Consider the following 18,451-nt stretch of genomic DNA (forward strand, 5'->3'; position numbering starts at 1 on the left):
TTGGGTCCCTGCAAACCTACCCCTAAATAGAAGAAAAAGAAAAAGCTCTCAATTTGAAGTAAAAGAAGTTAGGAAGCATCTGGTAAGCAGACTTTTCATAACATTTTCATAACTGACGTAAGCGAAGGAATACTTTAAGTGAGCTAACATGAGTCTATAACGTTTCCGTCACGTTTTATTCATATAAATCTATCATTCAAACAATAACTTTGGAATGACTTTCCTTTTTCTTTTCCAGACGTTCTATATATTCCTTTTTACTTACATATGACTTGTCTTTGCTTATGACTTCTTTAGAAATATCTATCTTTCCTTATGTAGAAAGAGTATCAATAGTCCAAGTCTCGATATCCTTTGATGTTTGCTTTTCATTTTCTGGTTTCTCTTTTAATCAAGAACAAGTAAAAATGTCTCTCGATAGACGACGAAAGATCGAACGAATGATTGATTTTGAATTGTCCGCCGTCACACAAAGCACTGATAGCCATCAGGCGTATGGGTCTAGGTCTAGGAAACCGAGAACGAAAACTGTCGGGGTAGGAGGATGGCCTCCTGAAGGAGGGCCATGGTTGGATGGAGATGGAGTTTTTGTGTTGGGAGGGGGCAGGGGAGAGGGGTGTTTAGAGTCCAGGGGTGGCGAATAACTGATTAATCGTGAATTGTCTGGTGTCACAAAAAAAAAAAAAAAAAAAAAAGCGATCGCCATAAAACATATGGGTCTAGGTCTAGGAAAGCAACAACGGTAACGGCTGGAGTGGATGTCGTATGTGTGTGTGTGTGTGTGTCGGTAGGGGTGAGAAAACGGGGAGGAAGAGTAGGGAGAACAGTAGGGGGGTTGGTGGGGGGTTAGCTAACAAAACAGTTTCACTTTCTTCTGGAGAGAATAAATAAACGTGGGCGGTCGCACAAGAACAAAAGCGAGGCACAAAAGCTTAGGCATTGTGGAACCCATCGGTGGAGGAGGAAGCGTTTCCAGTATCGGCCTACTTCGGGTTTGTTCTCATCTTTCCACCTGTTCTTTCTCTCTCTCTCTTTTATGCCCTTTGTTCTTCTCCTTTCTCTGTAATGCTCTTTGTTCATCTTTCCCTATTTTCTTTTATCTGGTTTCTTTGTACTAACGTTGAGATGTACCGATCCATATTTTCGTTGTCGGGCATATTATTTTGATATTTGACTAACATTTTCAGTTATTCATTTATCAAATTGCTTATTTATCTGTTTTTCTAACCATTGATCTCCTCTTTCTGTGTTTACCATTACCTTCTGTTACTTCTTTCGAATGAACACCGTGATATTCTTTAGAAGCTTGAATTTCAAGTCAGTGGCCCCTGTGGCGGTCTTGTTCCATATGAATAGGGTTCATCTTCTGAATAACAATACCAGTAACAATATCAGAAGGTGACGAGATTCTTTTTTAACGTTTTACGACAAGTTGTATTGGCTGCAGGCACTCGTTTTACTTATTTTCAAGAAATTTTATATTTATATATTCTTGCTGGCTACAAAAAAGGATTGAGACCATGGTCTAGTTGAGACAGTGTTACCATCGCACATATGTGTGCGTCCACGTACATTATTAGAAATTAAAAATGTAAGCATTGGGAATGATGCCAACTAACAATGGCAGACTAACTTCACAGTAAGAGGGGCCCAAGGACCAGTAGCTTAGATTTACCAAACGCTCCAGATTTACTCTGTAAAGGATGAGATTTCTGCCTCATACAGGAGAGAGAGCATGAAGGGTGAATTACTGTAGGTTCTGAAGCTTAGGATATCAGAGAGAGAGAGAGAGACAATGGGATGCTCAAATTTTAATTCTGAAATCAGTATTCCACTAAGCTTGAAAACATTAGCCTTTGACTTTTACCAATGACTTTAAAATTCCAAATCTAAAAAGTTGCCATAAGAGATATTCCAATGTCCAGATTCATAGCAATCCAGGTAACTTCCCAGTGATTTGCCTGGTGGTCTTTCCATTCGTTGCCATGGTTACCAGCGAGCCAATCAGCAGTTGGGCTTCTGAACATGCGACTTGATCCAGTCGACATACTTGGACACCCGGGTATAGACTCCGGGGGCATCTCCAGCGCAGCCTGCACCAAAGCTCACCACGCCAATTTGAACCCAGCTATTAGGACCAGCCTCAATCAACAGAGGACCTCCGCTGTCGCCCTGAAAGATGTAATTCATTCGTGAGTATTTTAGTATACGCCCGAGTGATAGGGTTAGTCTTGACCAGTGGAAGTAGTCCAACACCATCACGAATAAAAGATTTTCTTAGATATCTTGACATGATCTGAATACGGGAAACAAGTCCACTGACTTGGAATTCAAGCTTCCAAAGAATGTGTTCATTTGAAACGAGCTGCGGAAAGTAAAAGGGAAATACAAAAAGAAAAGGTAAACCATTTAATAACAAAATAGATAAACTGCAATGTAAATTATCAAAGTACAAGCAAAATTATTACTACAGCATCTAGCAAAGTTTCACAGTGCCACTTACCACGCAGGCATCCTTCCCAGGCGTGTGTGTGCAGAGCATGTTCTCAGTGATGTCCACTGTCCCTTCGTAAATGCTCCTACAGTCTTCTTGGTCGCTGATTTCCAGTGCTACCTCCATGAGCTGCTCTGGAATGGCTAGTGGGTCATCTGGAACACAAGAAACAGGGATGTAAGTGCTAAGTATATATATGCCATATATCGCTCTGGGTTTACAGGGATATGAGCTGGTAATCTTAGTCTGAAAACGCCTTCTTGGTTACCTATTAGACAAGGAAGTGGGTAACGCCTTCAGGAACTACCCCCTGAAGGGAGAGAGGGCTTGTGGATAAGGGGAAACATATTCAAAAGGACTGGGAAATGTTTTTAGGAAAGTATCCCTCCCAAGCCAAGTTTATTTTCTGTCAGAACCCAGCCATTTTCTGTCGAAAAGGTAGCACCAACTATCAAACATTACAGGTAGCATTCCAATTCATATCACAACTCCAGTTAATAGAGATGTGAAAAAGTAACTATTTCAGCATCATGCAATTAATGTATTTGTTGAAATTCTGATACCGTAAGAGTATCTGATAGACTGTCAAATCATTAATAACATGCATAGGCTAAACGATAATTTTTTCAGTAACACTGTTAATTTCAATTTACAATGAAGCCAATCACATCAGTGAGTACATGTATATATATATATATATATATATATATATATATATATATATATATATATATATATATATATATATACTTCTAAGTTTTTAACAATGGAAATTATCGGTTGATGTGCAAATTGGGTGTCGTCTTTAGTACCAGCTCCCTAGAGATGAACGTGAAAACATAAGCAAAATACTGTAAATGTCATTAACGCTAACAAAAGGCAAAAGCATAAACAAGAATATAAATGCAGTAAATGTTACGATGGGCGACTGACGGGACCAGGCAGCTGTGGCATAGTTTTCAGTTTTGGAATACAGCATTTTATTTTTATTTTTTTCTTTATAACTGGAACGAGGTTCTATGCGTCTTTCGCCGTAACCTTGATATATATTTACAATGCATCTGTGCATTATTAGAAATAATGCAAAACTTCCTTAATACCGTTGCCCTTGTGAACTGCCAAGACATAGAATACGTGACATTACTTAGGCCTATGGCATGAGCCATACCTCTTCCATGGTATGGTTTCAGAGTTTCCGAAGCCAAGAATGTTCCACATATGACATTCTTGACAAGACTGCTTTTATTTTTATCTACAGGTAAAGAAAAAACTTTTATTTGAGAAGTGCTTTACTTAAGTTTGCAAGTTCATGTTAGCTAATATCAACAATTAACGCCAAATAGCCCCCACCCTAAAATGGACTAGTCCTAACCAAAGACTTCAGTTGCCTGAAATTTTTTAAAGATGAAATATTAAAATTCTCACCGTGAGTGAGCCTTCCCCATCCTGCTACGACCGCTAAGGTGTGCATGTCGTCATCGTTGGCCAGACACGCCGAAGATACGTTTCTCCCGAAGGACACTGGCTCTTTCAGCTTCACTAGAGCGATGTCGTTTCGTTTCTGAAACACAAGACGAAGATGAACCAATACTACTATATACTCCGTTTTTTTCCATCCGTCCATCCGCCTGTGGTGTTTGCGCATGGTAACACTGCATCCCTGGCTTTAAATAATATCCTATTTCGAATATTAACGTGTAATTCACATACAGTAAATTATTAAAACACTTTTCAGTTGCAAATGTACACCCAGATATCCTTTTATTTACCTAAACCTTACACATAGCGTAACTGTTTAAAAGCCCGGGAAGCAGTGTTACCATGCGCGACCACCACAGACGAATGGACAGATGGAAAAAAAAAAAAAAGAGTATAGTTATCATCATTATTATTATTATTTTCTGAAACACGAGGCGAAGACAACTGGATGTCTACTGACCCAGGAGAAGAGTCACTAATAGTACTAGTTATTTTTATTATTATTGAGTCAAACACATGGCGAGAGCTGAGCAAGACGAGTTCAGACGTCCACACCAGACCCTTTGGTTCTCTATACACCTTACGACACCCACTGACCGCCTGGGACTTATAAGTTCCCAGTTCTGGTACTAGGCCGGCTTAATCTAAAGCAACACTCAACATCTCTACAGGTCTGTCCACACTTGGAAACATTGTTTGCAAACACTTTTTACTGTATATTTGTCTCCCATCCTGAATGGAAAACATTTAGTGTGTCTGTGTGTATATGTATATATACACATTTATAATGTATGTATATGTTTATATACACATATGTATACATGCATATATTTATATATCCACATGTACATTGTATGTATATGTTTATATATATATAATTTATATATGTATGTATGTATGTGTATATACAGGGTGTAACACGAGTTTACGCAAATATTGTGGGAAATAAAAGAAAACGTTATTCTGAGCAGAAAATATTTTGTAAACATATTGAGGCTTCGTTGTTGAGGGAAATTTTTGAAATAACCGCCATCTATCTATCGCTGCTTTCATGCGATAGAAGGTGGTATAGACAGGTCGGTGCATCCTGGGATATTTAGTCTTACCTCGAGATCATCGTAGTTCTCGTGGACTATAACTTGAGCAGACGCAATCCTATACTCGTCGTTACTCTCCAGGTCTGGGTATTGGTGGGCAAATGGGTAGACGTAAATGGAATCCAGCGGTCTGAAATATAACGGTGATTAAGTTCTCTCTCTCTCTCTCTCTCTCTCTCAATTATGCCTACAAATGCATGCATTTCTGATTTTCTCATATATTTACCGCATCGTTATCTTACCCGTAGACGCAATGAGCTGCCGTCAGAACGTAGTCTCTCGTGATGAGAGATCCTCCGCAGGTGAACGAGTCGTCACTAGTGCGCATGTGCAGGAAGACAAGCCACGGATACTCGCGGATTGACGCTACGGTTCCTCCGACAATTCGCGGTATGGTGACCTTGGCACGACCACAGCTTTCTGAAAATGAGTAAATTTAAAGACATTAATAAAACATTTATCTTAATTTTCGTTGGTGAAAAAATATGTTATTTGACCGTAGATTTTAGCATGTTCTAATGTTTGCTAAAAATAAGGAATATGACGTTTACAATTTATGCGGGTTGCGGGGCGGGGGGGAATCTGACACGTGTCCCGAGTAAGCTGGAGGTCAGATCACACTTTGTTTAGGTTTAAATGAGTTTCCTATGGTTAATTTACATCTGCTTTTGCTAAAAAAAACTATCAGATCATATATATATATATATATATATATATATATATATATATATGTATATATACATATATATATATACGTATATATTCAGTTTGCTATAGTTGATTTACATCTTCCTTTACTAAAAAAGACTATCAGATTATACATATATGTCAATTTATATATAGATGAATATATTATAGAGAGAGAGAGAGAGAGAGATAACACGAAGTAAAAGCAACAACATTTCACACACACACACACACACATACCACAAAACAATCGACTGGGTAGCTGGGGTGTGGTTGGCTTCTCCGTAATTATGGCCGTCGTCTCTACATTCTCCTCCTCTGCCTTCTTGCACGATCCTTGGGGAATAGAATGAATGATGATTAATATAGCAAAGAAACGACAAACGAATGGAAAACGACAGCAAACGAAGCAGAGTCGAGGCTGGGTTAAGCAAAGCTTGAACGTGTTCATGTTTGTACTCACGCGGGAGAAGGTCGTTCTTTTAGCTTTTACTCACTTCGGAAGAATGTCGTTCTTTTAGGAAAAGGAAAGGAACAGCGAATTAGCCTGTAGGTGACTTGAAATTCTCTTCATTATTATATTATATTATTCGGGAAATGAATCCTATTCATAGAGAGAGAGAGAGAGAGAGAGTTATTAGAGCTTCCCTCTAACTGCGAATCGTTCTGTCTACTTACTCAACTGACCAATGTTGTTCCAGGGTCTTTTTATATATCAGGGAGGTGGATTACTCATTTACCAACCCCCAACCAACTCCCCCACCAACCTCCCAACCAATCTTCAGGTGTGCGAGCATAGACTAATGACGGACAGGTGTTTTCTTCTACGTAGACTTCATTGTCGATACAGATTTTGATTTTCAATATCTCCGTTCACTCATAATATAATTCTCTCTCTCTCTCTCTCTCTCTCTCTCTCTCTCTCTCTCTCTCTCTCTCTCTCTCTCTCTCTATATATATATATATATATAATATATATATATATATTATATATATTACACGTATATACAGCCTCTTGTATCACTGTATTACAGTCTAGTACATCAACTAGGCCTATAGGTCTTCCAACTTTCCCGGCGCCTACATTTCTATCTCGTCTGGTTTGAGCGGCCAGGGTAAGCAATACGCCTTGGGAGAGAGAGAAAGAGAGAGAGAGAGAGAGAGAGAGAGAGAGCGAGAGAGAGAGAGAGAGAGAGAGAGATTAATTCTAGACTGATTTATCAACAAGTTGATTTCGACGCCGAAAACGTTCGTGTTCAGTCCCCTGTATCTTGGGAATAAAGATTATTATTATGACTAATATTTGCTGGAGGGAGACCTTCATTAATACAGGTTTCATTGAAAATAACTGCTAATTCAGCCGCCTTTATTTTGCACAGAAGTTTTCTGTTCTAAGAAGAGTAGAGAAACTTCTATACCAAATGAACGCGGCTGAAATAGCCGTTATTTTATTTTCAATAAAACCTGTAATATTGTTATTATTATTATTATTATTATTATTATTATTATTATTATTATTATTATTATTATTATTATTATTATTATTATTATTATTAAAATTATTATTATTATGTAAGTCGATGAATACATAAGGAGGAATTTTACCGAGTCCTCTTATTAAGAAAGAAACAATACGTAACAAATCACTGCAAGGAGATAAACACGAGACAGGCGTCAAGCTACGATAATCTTCACGTAACCTCTCTCATCACGCATCCTGGATCCGCCGTGACAATTAAAATCATCGTTATGAGTCTAAAGAGGCTGACAGGCCGTACGCTCTAATCTCGAGTAATCCGTTTCCAGCACGCCTCTGGATTTTACAGGATTTGATACGATCTGTTATGGATTTCACGGGTTTACCAGACTACAGGGTATAGGGGATACAGAGTTTATAGGCTACAGGGTTTTCGGACTACAAGGTTTACGGACTACAGGTGTTCGGACTACAAGGTTTACAGACTACAGGGTTTTCAGACTACAGGTTTTACGGATTACAGGGTTTTACCGACTACAGGGCTTACGGACTACAGGGTTTTATGGACCGCTTCATGACCCAGAACCCGTGCTGGCATAAGGCCGTCTTCTCAATAACAGAAAGCTATATAGAGGTGACTCTCGTAGGTCAGCCATGTTGGTACAGGTCGGATTGATGCTTGCACTGTCTTTGGTATTTTCGTCTCTGTATATATTCACTGGGTAATGATCTATGTTATTTTTAAATATACTCTCTCTCTCTCTCTCTCTCCGTCACTCCCTTCCGACTAATATCTACGACCAATACATTCAAATCGCCGTATGTTTTCATTATAACCTGCTATCGGGGAGAGATAACAGTAGCGTCACTTCTCAGAAAATAGCGCAGGAACAAATTTACGCGTATCGCGAAATCAATACTCTCGTAAAGTTTGTGAATTATGCGCTTAGGTAAGAAACCGATTAGTACCACACGACTGTGAAGCATCAGCGTGCAGAGCGTTTAGTGGCGAACAGGATCTTTGGACCTTGGTGGCAAAAACAGTTTGAGGTCACGATACTTCAGACGAGTGATTACGTCATCCTTTTTTTATTTTTCAACTTTTCAACGATATTCACTAATCACTATTTGCCCGGATTCATTTATTATTTTCCTCTTATTTTTAACGCTCTCTCTCTCTCTCTCTCTCTCTCTCTCTCTCTCTCTCTCTCTCTCTCGTTGTGGCTAATTGCCTCTGATCTCGATGTTCGAAGTCTTGTAGCAAGTGCGTATGAAGGTTTTTGGTATTTAGTAAGGAAATTTGGGGAATTTCAAATCAATTAACGCCGAATGTTTTAATATTAGCATTAATTTGTTCTTTTTGCTTACCCATCTCTCTCTCTCTCTCTCTCTCTCTCTCTCTTTAACACCTCCCCTGCCGCTTGCACCAGACTGCAAAGGTTGGGTACAATACCCTAGTACTAATCTCCTTGTATTTTATTATATTTCCATCTATTTTATTAGTTAATTAACCCTTTCCCTTTACTTCCTCTTACTTCTACCTAATGAACACCATATAATAATAATAATAATAATAATAATAATAATAATAATAATAATAATAACGATACTTGGGACCACTCTCATCAGAGAACGTCCATAATCGTTGCGACGCCAGGTAAATCAAGCAATCTCCCAATCAGTTAGGGTTCGATGACTCAACGAGTGTCAATGTTCGCGCGAGGGAAGTTGTCTTAATTTGGTTTCATTGAATGAGTGATTCTTAATTTGATCTGAATGAAAGGCGAATTCACAATGTATAATATAACTGTAGAAAGAATTTGTTGTTCAATGTTAAAACAATTTTTCATTTTATTTTATTTCATTTTTTATTTTTTATTTCTATTTCTATGTTTATTTATTTTTTGCTAACTTAACTGAGCATTTTCCTGGTGATTTAAGCGGTAAGAATTCTTTGTTGGGTTTGATCTTGATGCAAAAGAATTGCAACCCTTACGTGAGTGCAATACTGCATTGCAACACAAAAGCTGAATTATGAATCTGAATTTAACTGCATAGCTTTTGAAATTTTTTTTTCTATAAGGTTTGTGTGTTTTCTATATATATATATATTATATATTATAATATATATATATATTTAAATTCTTGTTTATATATATAATATCTATTTATATATATAGATATATATATATATATATATCTATATATATATATATATATATATATATATATATATATATATATATAGTATATATATATTTGCACTCCCGTGTAATACGTACCCCTTTGTCATCACAGTCATCATATCATCGTCATCATAATCATTATAGCATCATTATCTTCACCCTCGTTATCATATCGTTTTTATTATCATATCATCATCATTTTATTTGCTGTCCTATCATTATTATCATCATATGATTATCATCCTAATGATTATATTATCAATATCATATAATTATTATTATCATATCATCATCATCATATAACTATCATCGTTACTATCATATCATTATCATTGTCATCACATCATCATCTTCATTATCATTATACCATTATGTATATATACAGATATATGAAACCATCATATCATAATCATCATATCATCATATCTCCAGCATCATCAAAATAACTTTCACGGAAGCTTACGCAAAAAAAAAAAAAAAAAAAAAAAAAAAAAAAAAAAAACTGAAAAACATGTTCGGCGAATAAGAGAAAGTCAAAGCTCCAAAAAAAGTATATATAAAAAATAATAAAAGTAAATTATTGCCAACAGATTAACTTACATTGTCAACACAGAATATTGTAACACCGATTCCTTATGTATGTATGTATCTGTGTATGCATTTGTGTATGTGTGTATGTATGCAGAAGGATCTATGTGTCTATGTATACATACGCAAACTTTTACGTGAATAATCTAGCCTTTTATAGAAATAAGGATTTTCCCCATTATTTTTATTCCTAATCCATTATTATTATTTTTATTATTATTATTATTATTATTATTATTATTATTATTATTATTATTATTATTATTATTATTGGTTATTATTGGAGAAACAAATCCACAATTATATAAGTAATCATATAAATAATTGTACTTTTCCTCCATTTTAAGACTCGTGCTATTATTATTATTATTATTATTATTATTATTATAATTAATTATTATTATTATTATTACTAGAGAAAACTCTATACAAACTGAATGCATATCTTGTAGCTATCACCTTCAACACATGTATAAAACAGGGTCTACTACCTATTATTATTATTATTATTATTATTATTATTATTATTATTATTATTATTATTATTATTATTATTATTATTATTATTACCTGATTCGCAACCATAACAGTAATAGCAGAATAGTACCAGAGACCCAAGAGCCCCAATGGAAAAACCAGCTATTTATGAAGAAAAAAAAATACATTAAAAATAAAAACAATACCACATAAAAAGCAAAATTATTGGGAGAATGCAAAGAAGATTAAACAACAAAGGTAGAAAGCTAGACTCAGTCGAGTCTGCTCAGCAAGAAAGCACCTGAACCCTGTTTGAACTTTGGACTTCCCGATATGATTCAACCTCTCGATTAGGAAGAACGTTGCCCTTTTGTCATCCGGTATCATATAATCAAGATTGCGAACAGTCATGCAGCTTCATTGCATGGTAAAAGGACTCTTGCTCGAGTAGGCGCCTACGTGTAGGTGTGTAACAGACCTAGCGTGTAGGTGTGTAACTTAGGCCTAGTGCATGAGAATAACATCGAAATTACATTTGTGTTCTCATAAATCCGAGTATAGTTCTATAGCTTGATGCGTTATCTCGTTATAGCAAAGTTTTCATTACATAACTCTAACGTTTTCTTTTAATTTCATATTCTGATCATATAAACCCTATGGAAGCATTGTAAGAAGCAGCTCTATCAAGTCAATAGCGATATGATAAGAATCAGTCTAACGTACGTTTATCAAAACATTAATTCCGTAAACAATTGAAGGCTTTCTCCGCGTCGCAAAAATTTCCTCGTCTCGTCAAGCGCGATCGAACTTCGCTTTGAAACCGACGGAAAATCATCTCAATAAGTCATTAGAACAAAAAATCAATATAAAAAAAAGCATTAAATACGTGTTTATGAAACAGACAAAGAAACAATACCAAAACAAAGGCTGCTCTCCGCTGCACTTTCTCTCCTGAGAGAGAAGTGTAGGTAACACGTGAACTTTTCCCAATATATGTAGTAAATAAACCGCTGATTCATTCACTAGCCTCCGCGCATGAAAGCACAGCGGGATCTAGTTACTTACTTTGGAAGTTGGAACTGAATCCTGGGGGTGACTTGCTTAAAGAAATTCACCTATGATATAACAGCTGCATTCTGTGATAAGCAGGAAAGTGCAAGAATTTCCCTTCTGGTTCTGATTCTGCACGTTACTCGTTTCCGGAACCTTGATTTTCAAAATATTTAACCTCGTTTCCGGAAGTGATACGCCGTTTTACCATTCGTTAATCTATTAATGATTATCTTCAAGTAATTTGCTTCTATTTCATATAATTCATCCTTTGTGTTTAAATCTAGACCCCCAATTTCCCATCAGAATTCCTTTACGAAAAACTAGTAAGATTTTCATCCCAGCGAACCAGCATCGAACGTAAATTCCTTCGGCGTATTATCAACAACGGTGAGAGTGAAAGTAAATCTCTTGAGATGATAATGTACACTGAACACGCGACCGAGAAAAGAAAAAAAAATGGAAGAAACGACTTTGAGAATGTCATCGAAAGCAGGCACGAGTTCCTCTCGCGAGGTGAATGCTGCCATCTATCGGTACCAAAAAGAAAGTAGATGGAATGCTGACACTCGTATGCACTAAATAGCTTTTGCTTACAAGCGCGCGTGTATATGTATATGCATGACATGATCTTTCATACACACTATATATATATATATTATATATATATATATATATATATATATATATATATATATATATATAGTTAGATAGATATACAGCTAGGCCTATAAGCCTACATGCAGCCAGATAGATATACTGGTAGGCCTATAAGCATCGAAATATCGATAAACGTACATGGTCAACGAATGAAAATGTTGCATAAAGTAAAAATGGCTCTACAACTGCAAAGGTAATCGGCAAGAGAGAGAGAGAGAGAGAGAGAGAGAGAGAGAGAGCAATTTCATCCAGAGCCGGCATCTTGAACTTTCTTTCTTTCGATCTTTTTTTCCCTTCTTTTTTTGTGCTCGACTTTTTCTTTCCCCCTTTTTTATGCAGTTCAACTCGGGTTAAGTGTGTAGTATATATATAAGAAGGAGCGTCCAACCGAGCCAGAGATAGACGCGTAACCTCCTCAGAAGTCTTGCCTCTCTCTGTCTCCAAGACAGGGAACTCAGAAGTTGATCAAGGATGGAGATAAGACTAAGAAGCGTAAGTAGCACCAGTGACGCTGTTTATGTTGGAGATGTGACTGAGAGAGAGAGAAAAAAGTTTTAATTAACATTGAATATAAAGTGCTTCAGTGACGTTATCTTACATGTGTCTGTGCTTGTGTGTGTGTGTTTGGTTGTCTATTTCTGTGCCGTTGGACGGCGGAACGGAACGTTTCCCTGAGAACTGGAATCTCTAGGCCTAAGGTTCTCCTTGTATTCTAATAATATACCTATATTTTTATACGTTTATATATTCATTTGATAATCAACTTTTTTCTTTTTTAATGAGTGATCTCTTTTCTTACTGTATTCCCCATTACCTTCTGTTACTTCTTTCTAATGAACACCATATTCTTTGGAAGCTTAAATATCAAGTCAGTGGGTACTTTGGGCATGTCCTAAAATGTCGAATAGGGGTCATCTTCTGAGTAATAATAATAATAATAATCAACGTCCGGTGACTCAGCCGTCAAGATATTTACATCGTAATTCAAACTGAATTCAAATTCAAAACATTATTCAAATTTGGAATGTGAAAAACAGCTCTCCTGTCTCAAGACCTCTACCACCGAACTATGGGAAATCTCTCCCTATCTGCGTTTCTCACCCCTATTGCCCACCCAACCCCTCGCCCCACAAAAATTGTTTACCGAATTCTGTTCGAAAATAGGTTATAGGAAATATATAGGAACTTCCAAAGGAGCCCCATGTATGGTGTGGGTGAATATATATATATATATGATATCTATATCTATATAATCATTAATATAATATATAATAATATATATCTAATAAAGGAATATAATATATCTATACTCTATAATATATATGTGTGTATATATATATTTATATATATATATATATATATACATATATATAATTATATATATATATCTATATATTAATACTATATATATATATATATATATATATATATATATATATATATACATATATATAGAGAGAGAGAGAGAGAGAGAGAGAGAGGAGAGAGAGAGAGAGAGAGAGAGAGAGAAACTTCATCGTAAGATACAGTGGTGTCTAAGTTGCATACGGGTCTACGCAGCTGTCTACCGAGTTGCTAACAATTCTTCTCATTTTCTTTCTAGCCACGCCAGTTCTACCTGCTGCTTCTGCTGGCGATCTGTGCAGCAGCAGCAGCAGACAGGAACGGACGCCCCGGGAACAAGCGAAACGACGGCCCTATACGATTCGGGTCGCCGTTCCCTGTAGGAGGAGGACCTTTCCCAGGACCCATCTCAGGAGCCATCCCAGGTCCTATCCCAGGAGCCATTCCAGGACCCATCCCAGGAGCCATTCCAGGACCCATCCCAGGAGCCATCCAAGGACCCATTCCAATCGGCGGCGGCGGTCAGAGATACTCACCTTTCGGAACGCCGCTCGTAAGGGGCGTTGGGGCCCTTCCTCCTCATGGGTTACCCATACCCGGCCTACAGCCCCAGCTACCTCCTCCTTATTCCTTAGTCCCGCCTCCAATGGGTAGAACCCTCGGCGGCCCAGGCCTTAATCCCATACATCCCCCTCTGGGAGGGGGAGCTTTTGCAGCGCCTCCGATCCATCTTCACTATCCCATGAACCATGGGGCGTCACCCTTCCTGTCTCTTCCTGGGCATCACCAAGGGCCCGTGGTGCCATTCAGCACGCCCCTGCAGCAGCACTTGAGCAAACCCATCCAGCCGTCGCAGCCGCTCGTCAATTCTCTAAGCCACAGCGCGGCGCCTGATCTCAAAGAAGGGAAGGTCTGTCACGACTGCGACGTTGGTAAGCATTCTACTCACTTTAAGGTACACGATGGCGGACCCGTCCGTCAGGTTGTGACCAGCAGCCACTCTCTCCACGCAAGCTCACAGATCCCTGGGAGTTTTCCCGACCTGGGCATCGGTAACTTCGCAGGCGGGGCACACGACGGAGTGGGTACCGCTGCCGTAAGTAGCACTCATGGCGGGTTTATACACGGTGGAAGCAGTGACCTACTAGGCTTCGGGGCGCGAATCCCAGGCGCAAGCCCCGGTGTCAGCAGCGCTGCGAGTCCGTTTGGAGAAAACGCTTTTGGCAGCGGTTTCGGCGGAGGTGGTCCTCATTCGGGGGGACATGGAGGCGGCTTTGGAGGAAGCCTACATCCTGGAGGTGGCTTTGGAGGAAGTCCGCATCCTGGAGGTGGGTTAGGGACTGCTGGAGGAGGAGGCGGAGGAACTCCTCTTGTCGTGGACGATGGAAGGAGCAGTTACTCGTTCATCTAAGGCAAAGGTAATGATGAAATGGCTTTTGAATAATGAATATCTTAGGTTTATTTCAACTCTTTTACAGTGAAGTCTTGTTCTTCACTATTATTTTCTTAATAATAAAATTCCTGTCATTGACTGAGTCAGGTAGATTGAGGTTTTGCTGACAGTGCAAATTGTAATCAAAACCATTATCTGATGCTTTTAAATTATTCCAAACATCACTTCATCTTCGATGAATGAAACTTACCCCATTATTCAAAACTACAGTAAAGGAAACCTAACAGTTATTATCAGATTTCCTTTATCATCATTCTTTCTTTATTGCCAGAAAGCTACACTTTCCCAAATTTTCTTCTCTTCATTAAGCCTCGTGCACTGCACGTATTCTCTCCTAGTCGTGCATAATTTTAGTACACAATAGAATATTAAGACAAAACTTCGAAATATGAATTTAAAAAGTTATATTTTTCTACTTTTTATATTCCCATATTGAGCAGCAGATATGAATGCTGATAATATTATATATAATGATATATATATAGTAATATCTATAATATATATATATTATATATAAAACTATATATATATATATATATATAATATATAGATATATATATATATATATATTATATATATATATACAAGGAGATAGGTCCGTTCCTGTGTGCGTATGAAAGTTCCCCTCTGAGAAAACACTAATTCTATTATATTCTCATAGTTTCCAGGGCGCACTCATCGACGTATTCGTCATCTTCAGGGGGCATGTCACGTGTAATGCAAATCAAAGGTATATGTATATTTTTTTAATAAAACGTTCAGCACATCAGAGCATTTTGAATTAACCCTGAAAGCATTTCGTATGGTCATATACTAAGTAAACCAACAAACTAAAGCTAATTCTAACAATATAACGAAATATCTTTCCGAAATTATGTTTAGATAATATATATTATAATATCTATATATATATTATATATATATATATATATATAGATATATATATATATATATATATATATATTATATATTAAATATATATGTGTGTGTGTGTGTGTGTGTGTGTGTGTGTGTGTGTGTGTATGCAGAGAGAGACACACAGAGACGTATATGAATTAGACAGATATGACAACCATACATATAATATGTAACGTACATAAAACCAAAATGAAAGAATCTTTAATAAAAAAAAAAACTCTACAGTAAGGGACAAGACAGCTGCAAGTGAATTAAAGACTCGAGCTTTGATATTTTACCTTATCTAAGGTCACCTGTCCAGCAGACAGACAGCCAGGCAGAATGTTTTTGGGGTTTTTCCAAAGAAAGTTCAAAGTGATTATGGCTCTAAATTCTCTTAAAAGCATTTCTGGGAAAAACTGGAAAAACTTAATGTTTTGCAAATACCATCCACCACTAACGTAACCCTTAAAAGCATTCTCGGGACTATTATTATTATTATTACTCTTAAGACGAACCAAATTCATATAAAACAACCCCACAGAGGCCATAGACTTGAAATTCAAGTTTCCATAGAATAAAGTGTTCATTTGAAAGAAGTGACATAAGGTGATAGAAAGTACACAAAAAGAGATACGTTATTAGAGAAAAAATAAGCTTTACAAATAATAAATAAATAGATAAAGATGCAAGTATATCATTAAAACACAGGAGGAATTGTTTAATGGTAGTAACGTGTTGCATCTTCGCTTTTAACTAGGGAGGGTCCAATTGCTCAACATCCTCAGGGATACAGTCCAACGGCGTGAGGAGAAAATGTATATTTGTATGGTGTTTTTACGTTGCATGGAACCAGTGGTTATTCAGCAACGGGACCAACGGCTTTACGTGACTTCCGAACCACGTCGAGAGTGAACTTCTATCGCCAGAACTACACATCTCTCACTCCTCAATGGAATGGCCGAGAATCGAACCCACGACCACCGATGTGAGAAGCAAACACCAAACCAACCACGCCACTGAGGCGCTTGTGAGGAAGAAATTACCTGTGGAACTGAGACGTTCTACAGAGAGGCACAATGGTTGCGTATTGGTGCTGCTTTTCAGCGAATCTGTTCGCTCTCGGCAGGACAAGAGGGTCAGGAAGCTCTGTGCTAAGATGATAACCTAGCGGGACGCCTGATGTTACTGTTGAACTCGTTTATGGGCATGAAGTGAAAGGACTACCCACTGGAATCTTTGCGAGATTCTTGAGAGATCTAGAATCCAGCAGATGTTCATATTGTAGATCGTATATTAGGAACGGAAGGTATATAAGTTGTTTTGAACATGAGAGATTGCAGAGGAAAATGTCGGTAAGCGCTAGTGTGATCGTATAGTATCTGAAGTTCTCTATTTTTTGGTAGATGACCTAATCCCTCTTGCCTAGGAAATGCATTACGAGATATTCACAAATGACGTCCCGTACCATTTGTATGAGTGATTGAAAACCTGTAGTACTATAACATAAGGCATTAGGAGTTATATAATTAAACTGTATCGTTGGGAATTCGTAGACTTTACCAGGCCTACCTCCGACAACTTTACTTAATTGCGCAAAGTTTCGTAGTGTAGGCTACCCATACGGTAATCCGTGAGGCTCAGACACTTTCAATTTGTGGGAATAGAAGATTTTCTTTTTACGCCTTTCCAATATAACAGTGAAAGTTATAAATGTCAGGATATCTCAGAGCAAGTTTCCCACGTCTGAGAAAGTGACCATTGTTAAACCAGTTTTGGAGGGTGGACTTGATCATCATAATCTGAGTTCATACATTCCTATTTCTATATCTCACTCATGTCCAAAACGTTAGATTACGTTAGTCTCGGACATATGATTAGTACTCTGGAAAGGGTAAATGCTTTGCTTGACAGTTTATTCAGCTATAAACAATTATATTCCACGGAGAAATTTCTCACAGCGTTTTAAAATCATTGATTATTATCTTAGATATTTGCAAGCTATTGTCAGTTACTATGTAGATGCTATATAACTTTCTTTGTTAGCTTTCAAATTATCTAGTCTCGACCCATTTCAATAAGATTCCATCCAAGCGACTTTATAATCAATGTGATTATTTCACTGCTATTCTGTTTACTTTGTTGGTATGTTTCCCATTTTGAATATCTGAAAATTTATTTACAAGACGACCTATCAATGGACATCGTCAATAGCGTTGTTGGAACAGTAACCCTAAATTGTAATAAGAAAATATTACGAAACCGTCAAATAGACCGAATATATAACTAATACATAATGTAAATCAAATGGGAACGATAATAAATATAATTCCAAATCAGAGTTTTTGTGACTATATTTCGTCTGATTTTGTCAAATTTTTGTAGGCCATTCTTCTTCTCTCAAATCAAAACAAAAGCCGTCGAAGGTCCCTACAGCTTTCACTTTGTTTTGGATTTTTGTGTAATATTTGTGATTATTTAATCTAAGACAATTAAATGTGTTTATTTCACGAGGTTTTTGTCATATTGTGTGTTTATATCAGATGCATATATATTTTTTTT

At 37.2% G+C, this 18,451-nt stretch overlaps 2 protein-coding genes across 2 annotated transcripts; one reads left to right on the forward strand and one right to left on the reverse strand.

Annotated features, from left to right (window-relative positions):
- Positions 1–1,796: 1,796 nt before the first annotated feature.
- On the reverse strand, positions 1,797–11,538 carry LOC135200401 (chymotrypsin-like protease CTRL-1). The gene is made up of 7 exons (XM_064229031.1): positions 11,402–11,538; positions 5,998–6,093; positions 5,313–5,490; positions 5,080–5,200; positions 3,920–4,055; positions 2,504–2,649; positions 1,797–2,172 (listed from the first exon to the last, which is right to left on the reverse strand). Exons 1-7 carry the CDS (start codon positions 11,502–11,504, stop codon positions 2,005–2,007), a joined length of 948 nt encoding a protein of 315 aa, XP_064085101.1. The 5' UTR covers positions 11,505–11,538; the 3' UTR covers positions 1,797–2,004.
- A 973-nt stretch (positions 11,539–12,511) lies between these two features.
- On the forward strand, positions 12,512–15,761 carry LOC135200400 (tetra-peptide repeat homeobox protein 1-like). Its single transcript, XM_064229030.1, has 3 exons — positions 12,512–12,687; positions 13,799–14,957; positions 15,654–15,761. Exons 1-2 carry the CDS (start codon positions 12,667–12,669, stop codon positions 14,948–14,950), a joined length of 1,173 nt encoding a protein of 390 aa, XP_064085100.1. The 5' UTR covers positions 12,512–12,666; the 3' UTR covers positions 14,951–14,957; positions 15,654–15,761.
- The last annotated feature ends 2,690 nt before the right edge of the window (positions 15,762–18,451 follow it).

The sequence above is a fragment of the Macrobrachium nipponense genome, chromosome 26, assembly GCF_015104395.2.
Source record: "Macrobrachium nipponense isolate FS-2020 chromosome 26, ASM1510439v2, whole genome shotgun sequence".
NCBI lineage: Eukaryota > Metazoa > Arthropoda > Malacostraca > Decapoda > Palaemonidae > Macrobrachium > Macrobrachium nipponense.

Bases quoted from the DNA above. Each gene is read 5' to 3' on its own strand.
- LOC135200400 (XM_064229030.1), top strand. From the start codon at position 12,667: ATGGAGATAAGACTAAGAAGC. The intron at 12,688-13,798 runs GTAAGTAGCACC...TTTTCTTTCTAG, and splicing joins TGGAGATAAGACTAAGAAGC to CCACGCCAGTTCTACCTGCT.
- LOC135200401 (XM_064229031.1), bottom strand. From the start codon at position 11,504: ATGAATCAGCGGTTTATTTACTACATATATTGGGAAAAGTTCACGTGT. The intron at 4,056-5,079 runs GTAAGACTAAAT...CTTGTGTTTCAG, and splicing joins AGAACTACGATGATCTCGAG to AAACGAAACGACATCGCTCT. The intron at 2,650-3,919 runs GTGAGAATTTTA...CTTGTGTTCCAG, and splicing joins ATGGGGAAGGCTCACTCACG to ATGACCCACTAGCCATTCCA.